Below are 24,119 nucleotides of genomic sequence, written 5' to 3'. Positions count from 1 at the left end.
TTTTGGAAAAGTGCTGTTAGAATTTTTTATCAACAACTGACAGTTTAGGATCTACAATATTTTATTTATTTAGTACTAATTTATAAAACATTAATAAAGATTAATCTCTTAATCTCTTTTATTTTCAAGGTTTGTTTATTTATTTATTATTTTTTTTATTATTATTATTTTTTTTTTTTTTTTTGTTCATCATATGGATATAGGCCTGTTGACCAGTTCATCTCCTGCAAGCTCCTATAGAGTTTTTTCTTTATTTATTTATTTCGGCCTCTCATATGAAAGGTATTGGAACCTATTGGTATCATACTGTATTATGATGTGTGTAGATTGTACTTTTTGGAAATGCATACAAAGGAAAGTTGTTTCAAAGAATAAAAGTAGGATGTCATTCAGAATATAATTATTAATTATATATTTGAGTGTTATTTGCAATAACAATTGAAACTGGTGATGGTCAGTAATATATGGTATTATAGCATATAAGGAGAAAGTGGCAAAGTTAGTTTTGTGACTGTAGTTGGACTGGTTTGGAAGAAAGAGGTGAAAATACAGATACAAATTCTGAAGAATAATACTCTTAGAAACATCTACAGAAAAGTGTGTGTCCAAATCTCAATATCAATGTAATAGCGAATCTGTTGTTATGCCATTTTATAATTTGCTACTAAATTACATTGCTATAGTTAACATTAACCAACTAATTTACTTTATAAAGATTAAACGAAATGAACAAAAAAGAAAAAAAAAAAAAACATATATAAGTATATAATGTGTGTATTAAATTTCAGATGGCAACAATGGAACTAGTGTAAATACAAGAGATAATTCTGTAGATAGATGCCAGAATAAGAAGCACATGAACAATACCGAGGTACATCGTGTAGAAAGATCTAGTGGAGGAAATAGGTCAAGAAACAGTCAAAATCCAGTGTTTGATAATCCCAAAGAAAGACCACCTCGCATGCCAACATATGAAGAGCCAAAACCTCCAGTAAGATATTATTGTTTGCAATTGTTTCAACCTCCTCTGGTTATACAGGCCTTGTGTTATTTTCAGCTTTTTCAAGTTTCCATTATGTGTTGAATCAGCTCTTTAATTATTTTAATATTTCATTAAGAACAGAATTTGTTTAAAAAAATTTTTAATATAATAATTAATAAAAAAAATGTGCAAAATGTGACGTTTGCAGATCTTTCTCGAACAGGATATGATCTAGCCATAAAGGATGTCTTTGTGTGTGCTAGGTGCAGGAATGTGAAGAAATTAGGTGCCACCTCAGCATTCTAATGGGTATCTTTGAGAGTTTGAAGAGTCTGGTAGATGCCCTCGAAGGAAGTTTAAAATGGGGGGGTCCATCAAGCTCTCAGCTGCCCAACTCAAGAGCTCACTCTTGTGCACCAGGCAACACAGCAGCAATCTTCAGGGCAGAATGTGCTTGGCCCACATGTCTACCAAGGGCAAAAGTTGATGACATTGTAGAGCAGATATCTTTTAAAGGCACAAAAAGTGATATCGTTGAACATGTTGGCACTAATGAAATTAAATGTAGGAGATCTGCTGATTTACTTAGCAAGTACAGGTCAGTGTTGAAAAAAAGTTGCAACTTAGGGTTAAATTTGAGGTGGTGTCTGCAATCCTGCCTAGACATGATAGGAAGGAGTATATGATGAGAGCCTTGTCAATCAGTTCGGCTCTGGAGAGATTGGGGAAGGCTGACGGGGTAGAATTTTTCTCAGTGTGATGTGTGTGTGCTTGTTAGCAGGAGAGATTGCTTCTACAGGAGTTCTTGGGAGGATTCATAGACTAATACACTGATGAGCCAAAACATTGTGACCAGCGAGTCGTTATGCAAATCAAAGCAATTGCAGGAGAACTACAACACGTGCGTGGGTTGGGACATGGTATAAAAAACACCTGTTGCCGAGCTCTGTTAATCAGTGTTACTCTTGTTCTTCAGATAGGAAAGGCAGCAGACTTAAGTGGTTTGACAATGGCCAAATTGTAATGGTCAGACAACTGGGTAAGAGCATATCCGAAACGGCACAGCTGGTGGAGTGCTCATGGTCAGCCATGGTTAGAACCTACTGAATGTGGTCCGAGGAGGGAAAACGCACAAACCGCTGGTGAGGTGTTGGATGACCACAGCTCATCGATGCACGAGGTGAGTGAAGGCTCTCCCGGATGGTACGTGGAAACGGAAGGGCAACTATGGTGTAACTCGCCGGTAATTGGAATGCTGGCAACAGAAGTAATGTGTCACAACACACAGTACATCAAACCCTGCTGAAAATGGGGCTGCGTAGCCGCTGGCCACTCCGAGTGCCCATCCTAACCACAGTTCACTGGCAACAGCACCTACAATAGGCACACAAGCATTGAAACTGGACCTTGAGTGATTGGAAGAAGGTCGTCTGGTCTGATGAATCATGTTCCCTGTTGCACCAGGACGGCAGGGTATGTGTGTATCGTTTACCTGGAGAAGTGATGGTGCCTGGATGCACCGTGGGACGAAAACAAGCTGGTTGTGGCGGTGTCATGCTTTGGGCGATGTGCTGCTGGGATACCCTGAGTCCAGTCATCCATGTGCTGGGAACTCTGACATCTACGACCTACCTAAACATCATTGCTGATGAGGTGCAACCTTTCATGACAATGGTCTTCCCCTCTGGCGGTGCCGTCTTTCAGCAGGATAATGCGCCATGCCACACCACCCGGATTGTTCCAGACTGGTTCGCAGAAAATGAGGAAGACTTCAGGTATTGCACTGGCCTCTAAATTCCGCAGACATCAATCCCATCGAGCATCTGTGATTTCTGTTGGAACAGCAACTCCAATCTGCGGTGGCTCAACCACGGACCTTGCAGAAGTTAAAGGATCTTCTTGTTACGTGTTGATACCACAAGGCACATTTAGAAATCTTGTAGGGTCCTTGCCTCCCCATACAAGCTGTTTTGGCTGCACATGGAATACCAACATCATATTAGGTAGGTGGTCATAATGTTTTGGCTGATCAGTGTAGATTAACAGTGGCCGCAGAGGTGGAAATGATTCTTGCACTGCTTCTATTGGAATGAGCAGTAGCCCGGAAAGCAAGTTTCTGGTGATTTCAAGAACTGCTGGGAGTCATGAAACAAGACAATACATGGACTGTGTTAGAGTAACTAAGATTAAGAAGTGGTGCATGTACACTAATGCTAGGAGTATACTAAATAAATATGATGAATTTGAAATGCTGGTTAAGCCATCCAAGGCAGATATTGTTGGGATATCAAAGATGTGGTGTCACACAGATATAAGGATCAGAATTGGAATTTGGGGAATACAGTGTGTACAGAAAGGATAAATCTAAGGAAGTGCATCCAGTTGACATAGATAGTCAGTGCAGTGCTGAGTCAATTTGGTGTGACATAAGCACTGGGAAAGCAAAAATGAGAGTAGGAGTTTGTTATAGGCCTAATGACTCTGATAAGTACAATGAACAATTATACCGAGCAATAGAGTGTGCCAGTAAATCAGTGTGTGTTATAATGAGGGATTTTAACTTTGCAGATAAAGGCTCGAACTTGTGGGTTGGTAACTCGCACACTGGCAAGGCTTTTGTGGATTTATTGGATGATTGTTTTCTACAGCAGCATGTTAGAGAAGCAACAAGAGGAAGTAACACTATTGATCTGATTATCAGTGGTGATTATTGATGCATTAAGAATTTACAGATAAAGGTGGCAGTGATCACAGTGTACTGATGTGGGATTTACTCTTAAAGATGTAACTATCATCAGGGGTAAAGGGAAGGGTTTTTGCTTTCTTAAGGTGACTGCAGTGGTTTCAGAATTTTTAAGCTCTATACAATGGGACCAACTGATGATGTCACCAAAAGCAAATTCTAAATTCGGAAGTATTCAAGGAAGTAATTTTGGAAGCTACTAGGCTTTTTGTTCCAACTAAGAAATACTGTTCTAGTTTTAGGCTTCCAAATGGATGTCAGATAAACTAATGAGACTCGTGGCAGAAAAGAAAAGGCAACGCATAAACCTATGTTAGATACAAGATAGTCTGTAGTCAAGTCACAAAGGAGGTTAGGCAAGCGAAGACAGATTATGAGGCATCTTTGGCAAACGATGCAAAGAAAAACAGCAAAGACTTCTTTACTCTTATAAACTCTAAACGGAAGGGGATGATTCAGATTGGTCCACTTGATATCAGTGGTTTGACTGTAGATGATCACTCTCTGATAGCTGCCAAACTAAATGAGTATTTTGCATCTACATTCACACATGAGGAGTTATTCAAGGAGAGGGCCAGATGTATATCAAACTAACAGGGAGTTAAATGATTTTCTAATAACTGAGAGCAAAGTGGAGAAGAAATTGTTGAAGTTAAACATCAGAAAGGCACCTGGGGTAGATGGGATCTAGCCAGTTATATTAAAGTAGGTGGCAAAGGAAGTAAGCAAACCCTTAACCATAATTATGACAGCACCCTTGGATTCAGGGGAAGTCCCCACAGACTGAAGATGTGCAAATGTATCTCCAATTCACAATGGGGGGGGGGAATCAAAGGCTGACACAAGTAATTATAGACCTGTTAGTTGAACTTCTGTTCCAGGGAAAATAATGGAGTGACTGGTTTCAGTATCATCTAGACAAGACAGCAATAATAATTCAAACACAGCATGGGTTTATTAAGGGGAAGTCTTGTATGACCAATTTGATTGGATACTAGGACGTTTTCACAAAGGAACTTGATGCAAAAAATAATTTTGATATCATATACTTGAATTGGAGCAGTATGGCATTAAGGGCAAGTTGCTACAATGGATAAAAGGATTGTTGAGTGGGAGAAGACAGAAAATGATGATCAATGAATACTGCTCTACGTGGACTAATGTTATTAGTGGTATCCCTCAGGGTTTGATGTTGGGCCCATTGTTGTTTTGTATATTTATCAATGATCTTGAAGAAGTTATATCCAGCTTAATGTCAAAGGTTGTGATGATACAAAGGTTGGCAGGGTTGTTAATGACAGTATGTTACTGCAACAGGATCTACAAAAGCTGGGCAGATGCCCTGAGAAGAGGCAACTAAAGTTTAACATTGACAAATGCAAAGTATTCCATATGGGTAAAAGTCACCCTAGAGAAATGTACGAACTGTGCGGTACTACACTCAGGGTGGTAGAGAATGAAAAAACCTGGGGGTAATTGTGCAGTCAGATATGAAGTTTTCTGAGCAGTGCAGACAGACTGCTAGAGTAGGTCATGAGGTATTGTCAATGATATACAGGAATTTTGCAAGCAGGGATAAGGAAGTGATTATTCCCTTGTATAAGGCAATAGTCTGGAAGCCTCATTTTATTAGGAATGATGTAGACTTGCTAGAATGAGTACAGAGAAGGGCAACAACAAGGTTGGTGAGGGAAACGAAAGGATCCTCTTACTAAGTAAACCTTAAGTTCTGCAAATTTCAGCATCTGGAGACTAGGCACATCGAAGTGATCTGATTGAGGTGTAACAGGCCTTGAATGGATTGAGCAGGCTCAGTGCTGATGGGATTCTTCCTCTTCCTCTTGCTCAGATTACAAACCTGAGGGGGCATAGATTCAAACTGAGGAAAGACAGTTGTAGAATAGATGTGCAGAAATTTATCTTTAGCAAGTGGGTAGTTGATTGCTGGAACAAACGTCCATCTGTTGTTGTGGAAGTTGATAGCTTAAATAAATTAAAGGCAGAACTATACAAACATTTGTAACAAAATTTTGACAGTCTTCCATCAAAAGGATGTCAGAAGGATTTTGACAATTCTTGATGCTAAGAAAGCTCAAGGTCCTGATGGTATTTCTCCACATGTTCTCAAAACCTGTGCTCCTGAACTTATCTTGTTCTTTGCTGCCTTTTTTCACTTTCTTATTCCAAAGGTGTTTTTCCTTCAGCTTGGAAATTTGCTCATATCCAGCCAGTTCCTAAAAAGGGTGACAAATCCCTCCCATCCAATTATCGTCCCATTGCAATTACTTCTACTCTTTCTAAAGTAATGGAAAAATCAATTAACCGCCAACTCTTAAACTACCTAGAAACCTTCCATCTGATCAATGATCACCAGTACAGATTCCGTCAGTGTTGATCCACTGGTGATATTTTGGCTTAAGTTACCCATTTCTGGACAAATTCAATGGAAAAGTTCGGGGAAACACAAGCAGTTGCTCTTGACATCTCAAAGGCTTTCGATCATGTTTGTCATAAAGGTCTCCTAAACAAACTTCCATCTAATGGTTTGCCAACTGTTTTTTGTAATTGGTTATCCAGTTTTCTCTCTGATCACTCACTGAGGCAGATGACTCTCTGTCTTCTAACTTTTCCACTAATGCTGGTGTCCCCCAAGGTTCAGTTCTTTTACCCCACTCTTTTCCTCTTCTGTATTAATGACATTCTTCCATTGACTGGAAATCCTATCCATAGTTTTACCGATGATAGCACATTGCATTCCACTTTCAATTTTGAGAAATCTTGCCCTGCTCAATCAGCTTCAACTTCTCGAATATCCACTACCAATTCCTTAAATGCTGATCTCTAGGTAATTCTCTAGTGGGGCAAAGAAAACTTAGTTGATGTCAATCCTTCCAAATCTCAGTCTTGTCTTATCTCGCAAAAAGGATTCTTCTGCTCCTATGTTTATCTTTAGTGACACTCCAATTTCTAGTCAAAATGATTTATCTCTTTCGGCGATTACCCTGACTTCTAATCTCTTTTGGCACAAGCACATTACAAATAGTGCCTCCTCTGCATCTAAAAAACTTGCTTTTCTCTTTCACTCTCAGCGTTACCTTTCTTCCAAACAGCTGTTCACTCTGTACAAATCGCAAATCTGCCCTCCCAAGGAATATTGTTCCCACATCTGGGGCAGTGCCGCGAAAATCTCTGTCGGGCTTCAAGATTCCATTCAGAAGAGGGCAGTTCGGTTAATTAATTACTCCTAGTTTCCTCACTCACTATCTCATAGATGTACTGGTTTCTGCTGCATGCCTTTTCTACAGATACTTCCATGGGCATTGTTCTTCTGAATTGGCTTCTATAATTCCCTCTCTCTCTTTCAAAACAGTCTGAACACAAGCCGCCACCAGGCAATATCCATTTACTGTCCAACTTCAAACTCACAGAACCAACTTTTCATCTTCCTCGTTTATTCATTCAGCTGCCATTTTCTGGAACAACCTTCCTTCATACATATTTCCTGATAATTACAGTCTACAGAAGTTCAAGTCTAATGTCAACAAATATCTTCTTTCATCTTCTCAACCTCCAACCCAAGCGCGGTGCTAAGTACTATAGGTTCTAATACCTCTCATGCTTGGGGTTTTCATAAAAAAAAAAAAAAAAAAGAATGGATCAGTGAAATGGGACGGGGATTTTTTCTCTTCTTTTTTTGGCTGATGCTCTATAAGCATGCTTTCTTGCATGATATGCAGCTACTAATGCTTATAGTAATAGTAATCGGCGTATAATGCAAGGAAGCCACAGGCTTTTGTTGCACTGGCAAAAAAAAAGTAGATAAGACAATGCAAATTATATGCTTCCCTTCTCACACACATAAGCTGACAGCTGAATTTATTCAGCTGTCAGCTGCAACTACCTGCGAGGGCAACTTGTTTCAACAATCAATGACTCACTGACTAAAAGAAAACTTCCTACTATCTAATCTAAACCTATATCCTGTAATATGAATTTATGACCTCTAATTCTGGAATTCTTGATAACATTGATTATTCTATCTTCGTTCATTTTACTAATCCCTCTCAGAACCTTATAAATCTCAATCAAGTCACCTCTGAGGTGCCTGATTGCCAAGCACTATAGCGCACATAATTGGAGTCTTTTCTCATACAGTCGTCCTGCCAACTGCTCAATATCTTTTTTCAGATGAGGTTTCCATACTTGAATACAGTATTCCAAATGCGGTCTTATAATTGTCTTATACAATGGGGTTATGACCTCGCTATCTCTGCAGGATAATGTTTGATAAATCTTTGATAGAACACTTTAGGCTTTCTTGGCTGCCTGTATTTCAACATCCAGATGCCTTTTCTCATCCTCCACTGTTTTTAATTCAACCCCACAAAGTGTATAATTTGTTTGTGGGTTGCTATTCCCCAAGTGTATGACCTTGCATATAGCAGCATTACAACATAGCTGCCACTTCTCTGACCATCTTTGAAGTCTGTTCAAGTCATCCTGAAGTAGTGCTGCTTAGCACTGATTATTAATAACTGCCAATCTCTACGTCATCTGCAAAATTTGACATTGCACCAATCTCTTCTTCAATGTCTTTTATAAAAATGAAAAATAACAGTGGTCCGAGAACCAATCCTTGAGGGACCCACTCCTGACATTACACCAATCTGAAGAATATCCATTAATCACAAACCTCTGCTTTCTGCCCTGCAGCCACCGAGCAATCCATCTTCGAATCTTACTAGTAATCCCAACCTGTTCAAGCTTATACAGTAACCCCTCTTAAGGAACAGAGTCAAATGTTTGCTAATTCTGAAAGTTACTTGTGTTTGTTGTTACAGTCTTGTTTATGTTTGTGTAACAGTCTGATTCAAAGTAAAGACCATGTAATTTTTAGCTGTTCTTTAGATCTCAGTAAAATTGTGCAACAAACAGAGATTTTTTTAATCTTCGTAAACGTAGCAATTTGTTTTGTAGATTATTAATAATACAGGTCTGTCTCTGTATTATATATTGGTGCCTCTGTAGCCAGGTGGACAGGAGCCGCAGTGCATATCACATGCTTCTTGATTGTATGTTTGTTTGTTATTTGGGATTTTAGGAGCATTAGCAACTAAGGCCATATTGCTCCAGAATATGCGGTGATCATTCCCTGACCTTTCTGCATCCTCCATATTTAGTATTAGTATTAGTAACGGCCACATGGTGCAAGAAAGCCTGTGGCTTATGCTGCACCAGCCAAAAAAAAAAAAAAAAAATCCGAACAAAACAATGATAAAAACAAAAAATAAATAAATAAATAAAATAAATAACTAAATAATAATAATTAATAAATAAATAAAAAAAATAAAAATATATATATAAATAAAATAAAATATAAATAAAAAGGAAATTAAACCTATCATCCTATGCGCTTCCCTTACCCGAAAGTACTATCCAGATGACCTTTGAATTTCCCCAAACTGTCGGCCTTTACCACTCATGAAGGCAACTTATTCCAGTAATTTATAACTCGCTGGCTAAAATAAAACTTCCTGCAGTCCAATCTAAACATTTCCCCCCGTAACTTGAATTTATGTCCCCTAGTTCTAGCATCATTTATAATCTTGAAAATTTTGTCCTCATTCATTTTACTGATGCCTCTCAGAGCCTTAAACACCTCAATCAAATCTCCTCTAAGGTGTCTAGTTTCCAAACTCTGCAACCCACATATTCGAAGTCTTTCTTCATAAGGACGCCCTTTTGCCGATCTCACCAGGCGAGTTACCCTTCTTTGCACCCTTTCAAGAAGCTCGATGTCTTTCTTTAGGTGCGGTCTCCATACTTGAACACAGTATTCCAAGTGTGGTCTAACATAAGCCTTATATAATGGGATTATCACGTCCCTATCTCTACTTGCAAAAGTTTGAGAGATCATCGATAGGACACCATGGGCCTTCCTTGCAACCTGTTTACAATGCTCAGAGAATTTCATGTCTGACAGTGTCGTAACACCCAAGTCCCTTTCCTCCAGTACTGGGTTTAGTTGAACTCCACCAAGTGAATAAGTTTTTTTGGGATTACTGTTTCCCAGTTGTAATACCTTACACTTTGTTGGATTAAAGCACAGCTGCCATTTTTCTGACCATTCTTGAAGTCTATCTAGGTCTCTCTGAAGAAGCTCAGCTTGACAGTGATCATTAACTACTCTACCAATTTTAACGTCAACTGCAAATTTAGACATCACGCCCTCTATCCCTTCATCAATGTTGTTTATGAAAATTAAAAACAACAGTGGTCCTAATACTGATCCTTGGGGAACCCCACTTCTTACATCAACCCAATCTGAGGAATAGCCATTTATCACAACCCTCTGCCTCCTGCCCTGAAGCCATCCTTCTATCCATCTAAGGATTTTCCCAGTGATTCCAACCTGTTCCAGCTTATAAAGCAACCGCTCATGTGGGACTGAGTCAAAAGCTTTGCTGAAATCTAAATAAACAATGTCGAAATTATTCCCTAAATCCAGCTCATGAGTGACCCTTTCGAAATAGCGAACCAGATTTGTTAAACATGATTTTCCCTTTACAAAACCATGCTGAGTATCCTTGAGAATTTCAGTTTGATCCAAATGATCCTGAATTCCACCCTTGATCATTGCCTCCATGATTTTCCCTACTACTGAAGTTAGACTGACAGGTTGATAATTTCCAACTTCACTTTTAGAGCCACCCTTATGTATGGGAGATACATTTGCACTTTTCCAATCCAAGGGAATCTCCCCAGAGTCTAGTGATGCTCGCATAATTAGCCGCAATGGTTCAATGCACTCGCTTGCCGCCTCTCTTAAGATTATAGGATATATTCCATCAACTCCAGGAGCCTTACTGGTCTGTAGGCTCAAAAGTTTTTTCATTAAATAATCTTGCGAAATTTCAATATCATTAATTACATATTTTTTAACTTCGCTCCCAAAATTTCCCATTGCCACAAAAGGCTTTTCATTTGTAAATATCGATGCAAAATAACTGTTGAGTTCATCTGCAACGGCAGCTGGTGTATTTATTACTATACCCTTTCCCTTACGTAAAGGTCCGATCTGGTTTGTCCTGCTCTTCTTGGCATTTATATATGTGAAGAATTCTTTATCCCCCCTCTTTGCTCTGTTTGCTAGTGATTTCTCATAAACTGCCTTTGCCTGTCGAACCTTTTCTGTGGCTCTATTATGCATCACCTTGTAGCTGTTATAGGCTTCAGTACTTTTTATTGCTCTGTAACCTTTCCATGCCACCTTTTTCTGCTCAAGTAATATGGCAACTTCACTATTCATCCAACTTGGAACCCTTCTCGAGGAGTATTTTTTTAATGGTATATACGCATTCAAGGCATCTGTTATTAATGTTTTAAAAGCGTACCACAGTTCAATTGACACATCGACTACGATGGACTGAGACAGTATTTAAATTCTATACATGGGACCAACTGATGATGTTACCAACAGCAAATTCAAAATGGGAAGCATTCAAAGAACTTATCTTGGAAGCTACTAGGCTTTACATACCAACTAAGAAATATTGTTCAAGGTTTAGGCCAAAATGGATGTCAGATGAACTAATGAGGCATATGGCAGAGATGAAAATGCATGGGATACATACAAATTAACACATGACACAGAAGCCTATGATAGATACAAGTTGATATGCAACCAAGTTACAAAGGAGGTTAAGCAGGCGAAGGCAGATTACGAGAAATCCTTGGCAAGGGATGCAAAGAAAAACAGCAAAGAGTTCTTTACTTATGTAAACTCTAGAAGGAAGGGGATGAATCAGATTGGTCCACTTGATATTGAGGGGTCAAGTGTTGATGATCCTGCTCAGGTAGCTAACAAACTAAATGAATATTTTGCATCGACATTCACACATGAGGAGTTATTCAGAGAGGGGAATGCCAGAGGTGTATTCAACTCTAGCAGTAAGCTACAGAATCTTGAAATAACTGGGAGTAAAGTGGAGGAGAAACTGTTGAAGATAAACACAAGAAAGGCACCCGGGGTGGATGGGATCTATCCAGTTATATTAAAGGAGGCAGCAAAGGAAGTAAGCAAACCCTTAGCCATAATTATGAGAGCTTCCTTGGACTCGGGGGAGGTACCCATAGACTGGAAATGTGCAAATGTGCCAATTCACAAAGGAGGATCAAAGGCTGACACAAGTAATTATAGACCTGTGAGCTTAACTTCTGTTCCAGGAAAATTAATGGAGGCACTGGTTAAAGAAGCACTGCAGGATCATTTAGACAAGACTTCAGTTATAGCTCAGACACAGCATGGTTTTGTTAAGGGGAAGTCTTGCCTGACCAACTTGATTGGATACTATGATGCAGTCACAAAAGAACTGGATGCAGGGAATAACTTTGATATTATATACTTGGATCTTAGAAAGGCTTTTGATACTGTTGCACATGGAAGACTGCTACACAAATTGGAGCAGTGTGACATTGGAGGCAAATTGCTGCTATGGATAAAGAGGTGGTTGAGGGGGAGAAGACAGAGAGTGGTAATCAATGGACACTGCTCATCGTGGACTGATGTTATTAGTGGAGTCCCTCAGGGCTCAGTGTTGGGTCCATTATTGTTTTCTGTATTTATAAATGATATTGATGATGGTATATCGGGCTTAATGTCCAAGTTTGCAGACGATACAAAGGTTGGCAGGGTTGTCAAGGACACTACTGACACTATGCTGCTGCAACAGGATCTGGAAAGGTTGAGCAGATGGGCTGAGAGGTGGCAAATGAAGTTTAACATTGACAAATGTAAAGTACTACACATGGGAAACAGCAACCCCAGAGCAACGTATCAACTCTGTGGTACAACACTGACAGTGGTAGAGAATGAAAGGGACTTGGGGGTGGTTGTGCAGGCAGATATGAAGTTCTCTGAGCAGTGCAGACGGGCTGCAAGAGTAGCTCATGGAGTATTGTCAATGATATACAGGAATTTTTCCAGCGGGGATAAGGAGGTGATTATTCCATTGTATAAGGCGATGGTCAGGCCACACCTAGAGTACTGTATACAGGTCTGGAGGCCTCATTTCAAGAAGGATGTAGAGCTGCTGGAACGAGTACAGAGAAGGGCAACAAGAAAGTGAAAGGGGTGCTCTTACGAAGAAAGGCTTAAGTTTTGCAAATTACAGTGTCTGGAGACTAGGCACCAGCGAGGTGATCTGATAGAGGTGTATAAAGCCTTGAATGGTTTAAGCATGCTCAATGCTGATGGGATTCTTCCTCTAGCTCAGAAAAATCACCTGAGAGGGCATAAATTCAAATTGAGGAAAGACAGATGTAGGATAGACGTGCGGAAATTTGCCTTTAGCCAGTGGGTGGTTGGTTGGTGGAACAGACTTCCATCCCTTGTGGTGGAGGTTGATAGCCTAAATAAGTTTAAGGCTCAGCTGGACAGGTATTTTGAACGAACAGAGGGGTGAAGTGGAAGTGGTTTTTTTTTTTTTTTTTTTTTTTGCTAATGCTGTATAAGCTTGCTTTCTTGCATCAAATGCCTCTGCTAATGCTAATGCTAATTGTATTCATTCTCAGCGCTATATCTACCCAGTTAATAGAGGCCATGTAGTACCTTAAGGCATCGTAATTTCCTTTTCTGAAATTAAAACCCATTCCTTTGCCTTTTACTTCTGCTACCTCTCTCGTCATCATCCACCGTAGAACTCCGTGGTCACTTCCTGCTACTGGTTCCTCTACTGTCAGCCCTGTTATGTCATCTGATTCATGTGTGATGATGAGGTCTAGGATATTCTTTTCTGTAGTACTTTCCCTGACATGTTGATACAAATAACAGGCATCGAGTTGATTTAAAAATTTTGTTCCCCATGTCGAGTTTCCTTCCCATTTACTCCAATCAATTAGAGGCAAATTGAAATCACCCATAATAAGGCATTGACGCTTACTTGCCCATTCCATTTGCATGTAGAGAGGCTTTTGTCATAATCTTCACAATCAACTGGTCTGTAGATTACTCCTACTCGCATTATACCTTTGTTTCCAACTATCTCACACCATACAGACTCTATACTAGCATGTGAAATGTCTGAATCCGGGAAAGCTATCGTCGCACTCAGGCTGCTTCTGATAAGAAGCATTACCCCACCATCCCTTCTATCTACTCTATCCTTCCTAAATACATTATACAAGCCGTACTGAAACTCATCATCCCCAATTTCAGGGTGGCACCACATCTCTGTAAGCCCTGTTATGTCCATGTTACTTGTTTTAACCAGCAGTTCGAATTCGCTCATTTTATTGACGATACTTCTAACGTTACTGTATAATACTGTATATTTGGTGGTGCACTTCTTGATTAGACTGGGGTTCGAGCCTATTACCCAAATATGGAGGATGCGGAAAGGTCAGGGAATGATCACTGTATATTCCGGAGCAATATGACCTTAGTTGCTAATGCTCCATAAACCAAATAACAATCTCTGTATGATTACCATTAGTTGAGGCATATAATGCAAGAAAGCAAGCAAGCTTATAAAGCATCAGCCAAAAGAAAAAAAAACCTTATTTCCCCCATCCGGTCTCTCCAAATGTTTATCTAGTTCAGCCTTAGATTTATTTAAGCTATCAACTTCCACAACAACAGATCGAAGTCTGTTCCAACAATCAAATACCTGCTGGCTAAAGGAAAACTTCCGCACATCTGTTCTACAACTCTCTTTCCTCAGTTTGAATCTATGCCCCCTCAGGTTCTTAAACAGAGCAAGCAGAAGTATCCTATCATTGATCCTGCTCAAATTAATCAAAGCCTTGTATACATCAAGCAGATCACCTTGCAGGTGCCTAGTCTCCAGATGCTGCAACTTGCAGAACTTAAGCCTTTCTTCATAAGCACACACCCCTTTGTTCCTTTCACCAAACTTGTTGCCCTTCTCTGTACTCGTTCTAGCAACTCTACATCCTTCCTAAAATGAAGCCTCCAGACCTGTACACAGTACTCGAGGTCTGGCCTGCCTTATACAAAGGTATAATCACCTCCTGGCACCTCCGTAGCCAGGTGGGCAGGAGCAGCAGTGCGTAGCACACACTTCTTGATTAGACCAGGGTTCAAGCCCGTGACAACCAAATAAGGAGGATATGCGGAAAGGTCAGGAAATGACCACCGCACATACCCGGAGTAATATGGCCTTAGTTGCTAATGCTCCTAAAAACCAAATAACAAACAAACAATTAATCACCTCCATGATATGCTATGGCAGCCTGTCTGCACTGCTCAGGAAACTTCAAATCTGACTGCACAATTACCCCCGGGTCTTTTTCATTCTCTAATACCCTGAGTGTATTAATGCACAGTTGGTAATTTTCTCTTGGGTTACCGCTACACATAAGCAGTACTTTGCATTTGTTAATATTAAACTTCAGTTGCCACTTCTCAGCCCATCTAACTAACTTTTTTCTAAATCCTGTTGCAATAGCATACTGTCTTTACTATCATTCACAACCCTGTCAACCTTTGTATCACATCAAACTTGGACATTCAGCCTGATATACCTTCATCAATATCATTAATAAATACACAAAACAACAATGGCCCCAGCACTGAACACTGAGCAACTCCACTAATAACATTAGTCCACATAGAGCAGTGTCCATTTATTACCACTCTATGCCATCTCCCACTCAACCATCCCTTTAGTAATAGTATCAAAAGCTTTCCTGAAATCCAAGTATATGATATCGAAATTATTTTTTGCATCCAGTTCCTTTGTGACCACATAGTAGTATCCGATCAACTTGGTCAGACAAGACCTTCCCTTAACAAACCCATGCTGTGTCTGAACTATTATTGCAGTCTTGTCTAGGTGATCCTGCATCACTTCTTTAACCATTGATTGACTCCATTATTTTCCTCGGAACAGAAGTTAAACTAACAGTCTATAGTTATTTGTGTCACCTTTGAACCCCCATCGCCCTTTGTGAATTGGGGATACATTTGCACATCTCTCGGTCATGGGGACCTCCCCTAAATCTAAGGATGCTCTCATAATTAAGACTAAGGATTTGCTTACATCTCTCGCTGCTTCCTTCAATATAACTGGATAGATTCCATCTGCCCTGCCTTTTTTATGTTTAACTTCAACAATTTCTCCTCCACTTTGCTCTCCATTATTATAAAATTATTTAGCTCCCTGTTAGAGTTTAGTAAACTTCTGTCCTTCCCTCCATACAGAATTCCTCATGTGTGAATTAGATGCAAAATACTCATTCAGTTTGTCAGCTATCTGAGCAGGATCGTCAACAGTCGAACCACCAACATCAAGTAGACCAATCTGATTCATCTCCTTCCTTCTAGAGTTTACTTACGTAAAGCACTCTTTGCTATTTTTCTTTGCATCCTTTGCCAAGGATTCCTCGTAATCAGCCTTCGCTTGTCTAACCTCCTTTGTGACTTGATTACAGACTAGCTTATATATGCCATAGGCTTTTGTGTTTCCTGTTAATTTATATGCATCTCATACATTTTTCTTCTCTGCCACGAGCTTCATTAGTTCATCTGACATCTATTTAGGCCTAAATCTTGAACAGTATTTCTTAGTTAGCATTAGCATAAGCAAGGCGGCACATGATGCAAGAAAGGAAGCTTATATAGCATCAGCCAAAAAAAAAAAAAAACCCTTATTTCACCCATCCACTCGCTCCAAATGTTTATCAAGTTCTGCCTTGAATCTATTTAAGCAATCAAATTCTACAACGACAGATGGAAGTTTGTTCCAGCAATCAACCACCCGCTAGCTAAAGGCAAACTTCTGCACATCTATCCTAGAACCGTCTATCCTAGAATCAGCATTGAGCATGCTCAAACTATTCAAGGCTTTATACCCTCAATCAGATCACCTCACAGCTGCCTAGTCTCAAGACACTGTAATTTGCAAAACTTAAGCCTTTCTTCATAAGAGCAACCCTTTGTTCCATTCGCTAATCTTGTTGCCCCCCTCTGTAGTAGTTCAAACAGCTCTACATCCTTCTTAAAATGAAGCCTGCAGACCTGTATACAGTACTCAAGGTGTGGCCTGACCATTGCCTTATACAAGAAGATAATCACCTCCTTATCCCTGCTAGAAAAATTCCTGTATATCATTGATAAGACACCATGAGCTACTCTTGCAGACCGTCTGCACTGCTCAGAAAACTTCATATATGCCTGCACAAATACCCCCAGGTCCTTTTCATTCTCTACCACTGTCAGTGTGGTACCACAGAGTTGATACGTTACTCAGGGATTATTGCTTCCCATATGTAGTACTCTACATTTGGCAAAGTTAAACTTCATTTTCCACCTGCTCAACTTTTCTAAAACTTTTCTTTTTGCAGTGTACTGTCATTAGTGTCATTAACAACCCTGCCAACCTTCGTATCGTCTGCAAACTTGGACATTAAGCCTGATTTACCATCATCAATATCATTTATAAATACAGAAAACAACAATGGACCCAACACTGAACTCTGAAGGATTTCACTAATAACATTAGTTCTCGAAGAGCAGTGTCCATTGATTACCATTCTCTGTCTTCTCCCACCCAACCATTCCTTTATCGATAGCAGCAATTTGCCTCCAATGCCACATTGCTCCAATTTGTTCAGCAGTGTGCAACAGTATCAAAAGCCTTTCTAAGATCCAAATATATATCAAAGTTATTCTTTGCATCCAGTTCTTTTGTGACTACATCATAGTATCCAGTCAAATTAGTCAGACAAGACTTCCCCTTAACAAACCCATGCTGTGTCCAAGTGCTGTATAACTGAAGACTTGTCTAGATGATCCTGCAATGCTTCTTTAACCAGTGCCTCCATTAATTTCCCTGGAACAGAAGTTAAACTAACAGGTCTGTAATTACCTGTGTCTCCCTTTGATCTTCCTTTGTCGATTGGGGTCACATTTGCACATCTCCAGTCCATGGGTACCTCTCCTGAGTCCAGGGAAGCTCTCATAATTATGGCTAAGGATTTCCTTACTTCCTTTGCCGCCTCCTTTAATATAACTGGATATAACTTTAATATAGGTATGAAAAACCTAGTAGCTTCCAAGATTCCTTGAAGGTTTCTCATTTAGAATTCACTGTTTTTAATATCATCAGTTCATCCCACTGTATATAATTTAAAAACCCTGAGACCACTATAGTTTTTTTTTTTTTTTTTTTTTTTTTCAAATAGGCCTCTAGGGTTGGGAATATTCATATTCATAATAATTTGCACAATACACCAACCGATGTTATAAATAGTGTTATGTTTATTAAAATAATGTTGTAAATAAAATAAAATAAAAAAAATTCCAATAAAAACTGACTGTACAGTATAATATGAATTTAAACTACAAAGAATTATTTAAAATAAAACAATGTAGATGAAACACAGGATGATAAAAGTGCTAAAATACCATAGCTTTCAGAGGCTTCCGCCTCCTTTTTCAACAGTGAGACTTATCGTATGGCACATCCTTAAATATCAGCAGGCTCATGGTTCTCAGCACGTGGTTCCACAGGAGCATGGGCAGCGCGCTCCCCATGTGCACTGGATCCGGAAATGGCTCGGGAGCGTGCCAGGCTGAACCGCTCATCCCATCCAAGAACCACTGCCTCAAAGAGGGGATGAATGTGGATTCCCCTGTCTCTATTAATGGTATTGTTCTCAGAGGAACAAATCAGCAAGCTCTCAAGCCACTTGCGGTCCCAAAATCTATGTGCCCAGTTCACGATAACAGCTTCCTCTGGGGAGATTTGATGGTGCTCCTCCCAAAAATGTTCTGCCACAGCAGATCTTCCGCGGATTATGGAAGATCTGGAAAAAAAAAAAAAAATTGTTTTATAATCCAGTAATATTAAGATGGCAATGCAGAACCCATATGAACAATTGCATTTGTCTTTAAAGAATTCATGCAAAAAAAAAAAGTAATATTTCTTTCTCTGTAAATGCCTTTGTGATTGTCTTGTCTTTTAATGTATATTTCGGGCCAACTGGAATGCACAGATAATGCAATGGTCTTAATTCACACAACAGTACAAACGTTCCTTTGCAATGAGTTTGTTCTGCTTTGGGAATTAAGGCCATTGTATTATCCATGTAGTTTAAATCCTGTTGCCCATAAAAAACAAATGAAATGACAAGATAGTCATTATAACTGGTGCAAGAATATTTGCTGATGCTATCGAGGCAGTGTTAGGTGGGTCGGAAAACTGCTAGCTTGGGAGGATACAAGGACTAATAGATTAACAGTAGCCACTGGCAGAGGTGAAAGTGATTCTTCACTGCTTCTACTGGAATGAGCAGCAGCCTGGAAAAATAGATGCAGGATATTTCTTTCCCAGATATTGACTGGAATTTGTGCGTTGGTCACTCACACACTAGCAAGGCTTTTGTGGATTTATTGGATGATTGTTTTCTACATCAGCATGTTCGGGAGGCAACTAGAGGGAGTAATACTCTTGATCTGATTATCAGTAGTGATTCTTCATACATTAAGAATCTGCAGATAAAGGAACCACTAGGGGGCAGTGATCACAGTGTGCTGAGTGGGATTTACTCAAAGAGGTAAGTACCATCAGGGGTAAAGGTTGCTTTCATAAAGGCGACTATGATGGTCTGAGACAGTATTTAAATTGTATACAGTGGGACCAACTGATGATGTTACCAATTTTTAATGGCTTTACATGCCAACAAAGAAATATTGTTCCAGGTTTAGGCCTAAATGGATGTCAGATGAACTAATGAGGCATATGGCAGAGAAGAAAAATGCATGGGATACGTATAAATTAACATGTGACACAGAAGCCTATGATAGATACAAGTTGATATGCAACCAAGTTACAAAGGAGGTTAGGCAGGCGAAGACAGATTACGAGAAATCCTTGGCAAGGGATGCAAAGAAAAACAGCAAAGAGTTCTTTACGTATGTAAACTCTAGAAGGAAGGGGATGAATCAGATTGGTCCACTTGATATTGAGGGGTCAAGTGTTGATGATCCTGCTCAGGTAGCTAACAAACTAAATGAATATTTTGCATCGACATTCACACATGAGGAGTTATTCAGCAAGGGGAATGCCAGAGGTGTATTCAACTCTGGCAGTAAACTAGATAATCTTGTAATAACTGAGAATAAATTGGAGGAGAAATTGTTGCAGTGTGCTACTGCAACAGGATCTAGATAATTTGGGCAGATGGGCTAAGAAGTGGCAAATGAAGTTTAACCTTGACAAATGCAAAGTACTGCATATGGGTAGAAGTAACCCCAGAAGTAAATGTACCAACTGTGTGGTACTACACTGACAGTGGTAGAGAATGAAAAGGACCTGGTGGTAATTGTGCAGGCAGATATGAAGTTCTGTGAACAGTGCAGACAGGCTGCAAGGGTAGCTCATGGTGTCTTGTCAATTATATACAGGAATTTTTCTAGCAGGAATAAGGAGGTGATTATTCCCTTGTATAGGGCAATGGTCAGGCCACACCTTGAGCTCTTGAGCACCTTGAAGGATGTAGAGCTGCTGGAACGAGTACAGAGAGAAGGGCAACAAGATTAGTGAATGGAACAAATGGTTGCTCTTATGAAGAAAGGCTTAAGGTTTGCAAATTACAGTGTCTGGAGACTAGGCACTGGCAAGGTGATTTGTTAGAGGTGTATAAAGCCTTGAATGGTTTGAGCATGCTCAATGCCGATGGGATTCTTCCTCTTCCTCATAATAATCACCTGAGAGGGCATAAATTCAGATTGAGGAAAGACAGATGTACGATAGATGTGCGGAAATTTGCCTTTAGCCATCAGCTAGTTGGTTGGTGGAACAGACTTCCATCCCTTGTTGTGGAAGTTGATAGCCTAAATAAATTTAAAGCTCAGCTGGACAGGTATTTCGAACGAACGGAAGGGTGAAATGGCAGTGCGTGTTCTTTTTTTTTTTTTGTCTGATACTGAATAAGTTTTCTTTCTTGCATCATATGCCTCTACTAATGCTAATGAGTTTGTTCTGCTTTGGGAATTAAGGCCATTGTATTATCCATGCAGTTTAAATCCTGTTGCCCATAAAAAAACAAATGATATGGCAAGATAGTCATCATAAATGTTTGCAGATGTGATTGAGTTCCTCCTCTAAAACTTCCCAATCCAGAAGTTATTTTACAGGTGTCAGATTTAAAGAGTTTACTATATTTTGAAACCAGTTGCTTGCCAGTTGAAAGGTGAAATTTCATAATACAAATATTGCACTTACATTTGCTTCATATTGTAGCTCAGGCTCTGAAATAAAAGATAAATAGGCTAGAGTGTTGGTCTGACGCAACTGATATATTTGGCAACCACAATTTAAAGTTTGTTTGTTTTTCGATTTCTTTTTATGAAAAATCTCAAACATAAAAATTATAAGAACCTATAGCACATAGCACTGTGCATGGATTGAAGGCCGATAAGACAGAAGATACTTGTTGACGTGAGTTATACTTGAATTTCTGTAGATTGTAATTTTGCAAAAGTACATATTTTTTAGGGGGAAAGTTGGTTCTGTGAGTTTGGAGTTAGACAGCGAATGGATACTGACTGCTTGCGGGATTCAGATTGGTTTGAAAGAGAATGGGGGAATTACAGATGCCAATTCAGAAGAACAGTATCCACAGAAGTATCTATAGAAAAGGCATGCAGCAAAAAACCAAATATCTATTGGACAGAGTGCAAAGACTCAAGGGTAAAAGATGGGTCATTAATTAACCTGGATGCAATCTTTTGATTAGAATCTAGAAGCCAGGGAGAAGTTTTGGGGACACTACCCCAGATGTGGGAATTCCATGATAGGATGGATTTGAGATTCGCACAAAGTGAATAGTTATTTAGAAGAAATATGATGTGGGGGGGGGAATAAATGAAAGGAAACCCTGTATTTAGGACAAATCTGAATTGTCATTGAAGATGAGTATAATTGCAGCAGCCCTGTTTTTTGTGGAAAATAAGACAGGATTTTGGAAATAAACCTTGTTTTATTTTTCACAAAAAAGTCTTTCAAATACACTGCTTGACAAAATTAACAGAACAAAATGTTTTTCATGAATATTTTATTGTTACCAGTGTTTCCAAATGTGACTATTTGATATAATAGGCATCCAGGCATGCAAATTCCAAGTATTCAGTAGAAATTGATCTACCACCTTACAGAACCACACATTATGCAAATTATTCATGCCTATAAAACAAGAGTTGTGACCACATCATTTCATTCTCGTTTTTTTGGCTTGCTCAATGGGATTGCCACATCTCCAGTAGTTGGGGTGGGGGGGGAAGGTTCAGTCCAGTTATCTTCCCTTTAAAACCGAGTACTGCCTTTTTTATCGTAAGATAAAGAGGTTTAACCAATCTTTCAGTGGCCTAAATTTCTAGAAAATGTTTAATTTTTATTCTTGAAAACCCTGAAAAATTGTTTCTATATGAGATGTTGATGAGATCGTGATGAGATATCCCAATTTTGCCAAATATCATAGATAAAGAAGATTCCATGAGAAATCAGAATAATTGGTGAAAACTTGTTAGATTGTATCATGAAAATTTTTCTGTATACAGTAGAAAGTTGTGTAAAAAACATAGAGAGCACAGTTACTCAGCTTAGTTTTTACTTCATTAACTTCATTATTTATACTATTAAATAAAGTGTTTTTCACAAAATTACATCAGTTTATTCAACTGATATTGCAAAATAAAAATCACTAATTAAATAATTGTGATATTGGTCCATTGTGTACAGAAACTCAAAAAGTTTTGCTTCCCAAAAGCATGATAATTAGTGGGTTATCTCTTGCTTGGGAATATGTGGTTGAGTGAAGCACACACACAAAACCCTTTGAGGTGGTGATGCACCATCTTTTTGGATAAAAATGGTTTCTGGCTGTAGTTCATTAGATCTACGATCTGATGAACTACAGCTCTGGCACATCCAGCTAACTCGTGGAATATATACAAACTCTGGCACATCCAGCTAACTCGTGGAATTCAATCTACTCTACAAAGAATGAACCAATCAACTTGTCATGAAACAGACCATACTATACAGTCAATTTTGACGGTTAGCTATACATTTGTATAGTCTGTTTCATGATGAGTGATTACAATATTGAATTTTCTGATTCCCAGATCCTCATCATTCCAGAAAAATCAAAAAATTCCTGAAAAACATGCGTCCAGTAAAATCTTCCTTATTCTTTATTTTATCACAAATTCTTAATGGAAACTGCTGATCAGTTTTTGGTATTCTAAGTCCAGGTGCATGTAGCTCTAAATAAAAATGCATGCAAATATACAATTATTCTTGAAATATCAGTGAAATAAATAAAAGTTCATTTTATTAGCAGAGATGGACTTGTATTCAGGAGCCGCCCTGCATTAAAGATTTACAGACATCCACAGTTCATTTTATTATTGTAATACCTACTGCTATTCTCATTTCATCAGTATATAACAATTCTTTTGGTTTTATAAACACTGTATTGTTCTATTTTAAACTGTACATTTTGGAAAAAAGCTTTTGATATATATTTTTCAATATACGTTAATCTTTTAGAATTGTGCTATTGTTGTTTTTTTTTTTTTTTTTTTGTAATTTCAAGCTTACCTTTTACATTTTTTTAGGTTTACACTTCAGCAAATAAGTTCTCTCACTTAATGAATGAAGAAGATGACATTGACAGAGGAAGTGCCTCTGATTAATCTCTTAGACATTCTCTGTGGAGAAATAAAAGGGCCTTATGTGGCAGCAACTAGACATATGCTGTCCATCCTGTCAGACATGTTTTTGTGATTGTTTGCTTTGTTTTTTACTTGTACAAATGTATTGTCTTATAATAGCAGTTTTTGCTTAATTTTTTGTGCAAAAATGAGCAGAGAAGCTCAGACTTTGTGACTAAAGTAATTTGTATTTATATGCAGTGGCTTGTTACTTCATAGCTACTATAGTGGTCTCAAGTCAAGTCGTAATGACCATATTCACATGTTGTTTACTAGAAAGGGCCAGTGTGTTCATTGTAGATTGTCATTTTTCCTCAATTCATGCAATATTTCTACACTTTTAGACTCTAAGGCTTTTTTCTGGACAAGACCTGCTACCAGGTTTTATAAATACCGAGTGATGGATTTAAATTGAATAATTGTCTCAGTTAGGTGCTCCTGTGAATACTAGAATGTCTCTGTCTTCAAGTGTAGTGATCCACTTGAAACTGTAACCTTTATTGAAAGAAAAAATAATTTTTTTTTTTTTTAATGTAAATGATTTACATTGTGATGACAGATTTATTTTGTACATATTTTTAATTGTCATAAAGTATGTTTCAAGTGGTTCACTTCTGTTAAATAGTTCCCTGTTAAGAATATAGAAATATACA

The 24,119-nt window shown here is 38.7% G+C and overlaps 1 protein-coding gene across 3 annotated transcripts in view; it reads left to right on the top strand.

Annotated features, from left to right (window-relative positions):
* The window catches only part of LOC150089761 (eukaryotic translation initiation factor 4B-like), a 310,970-nt gene extending 287,315 nt beyond the window's left edge, over nucleotides 1–23,655 (top strand). For all 3 annotated transcript variants that reach the window (XM_090368790.1, XM_090368789.1, XM_090368788.1), the window contains exons 12-13: nucleotides 789–991; nucleotides 23,371–23,655. In XM_090368790.1, the coding sequence (XP_090224916.1) occupies nucleotides 789–991; nucleotides 23,371–23,448 (281 nt within the window). In that variant the 3' untranslated portion in view covers nucleotides 23,449–23,655. The remainder of the gene's footprint in view (nucleotides 1–788; nucleotides 992–23,370) is intronic.
* The last annotated feature ends 464 nt before the right edge of the window (nucleotides 23,656–24,119 follow it).

Source organism: Mastigoproctus giganteus, chromosome 2 (assembly GCF_048544385.1).
Source record: "Mastigoproctus giganteus isolate SK-2022 chromosome 2, ASM4854438v1, whole genome shotgun sequence".
Lineage (NCBI taxonomy): Eukaryota > Metazoa > Arthropoda > Arachnida > Uropygi > Thelyphonidae > Mastigoproctus > Mastigoproctus giganteus.
Note: the sequence above shows the minus strand (reverse complement) of the source record. Positions and strands in the feature narration are given on the sequence as shown.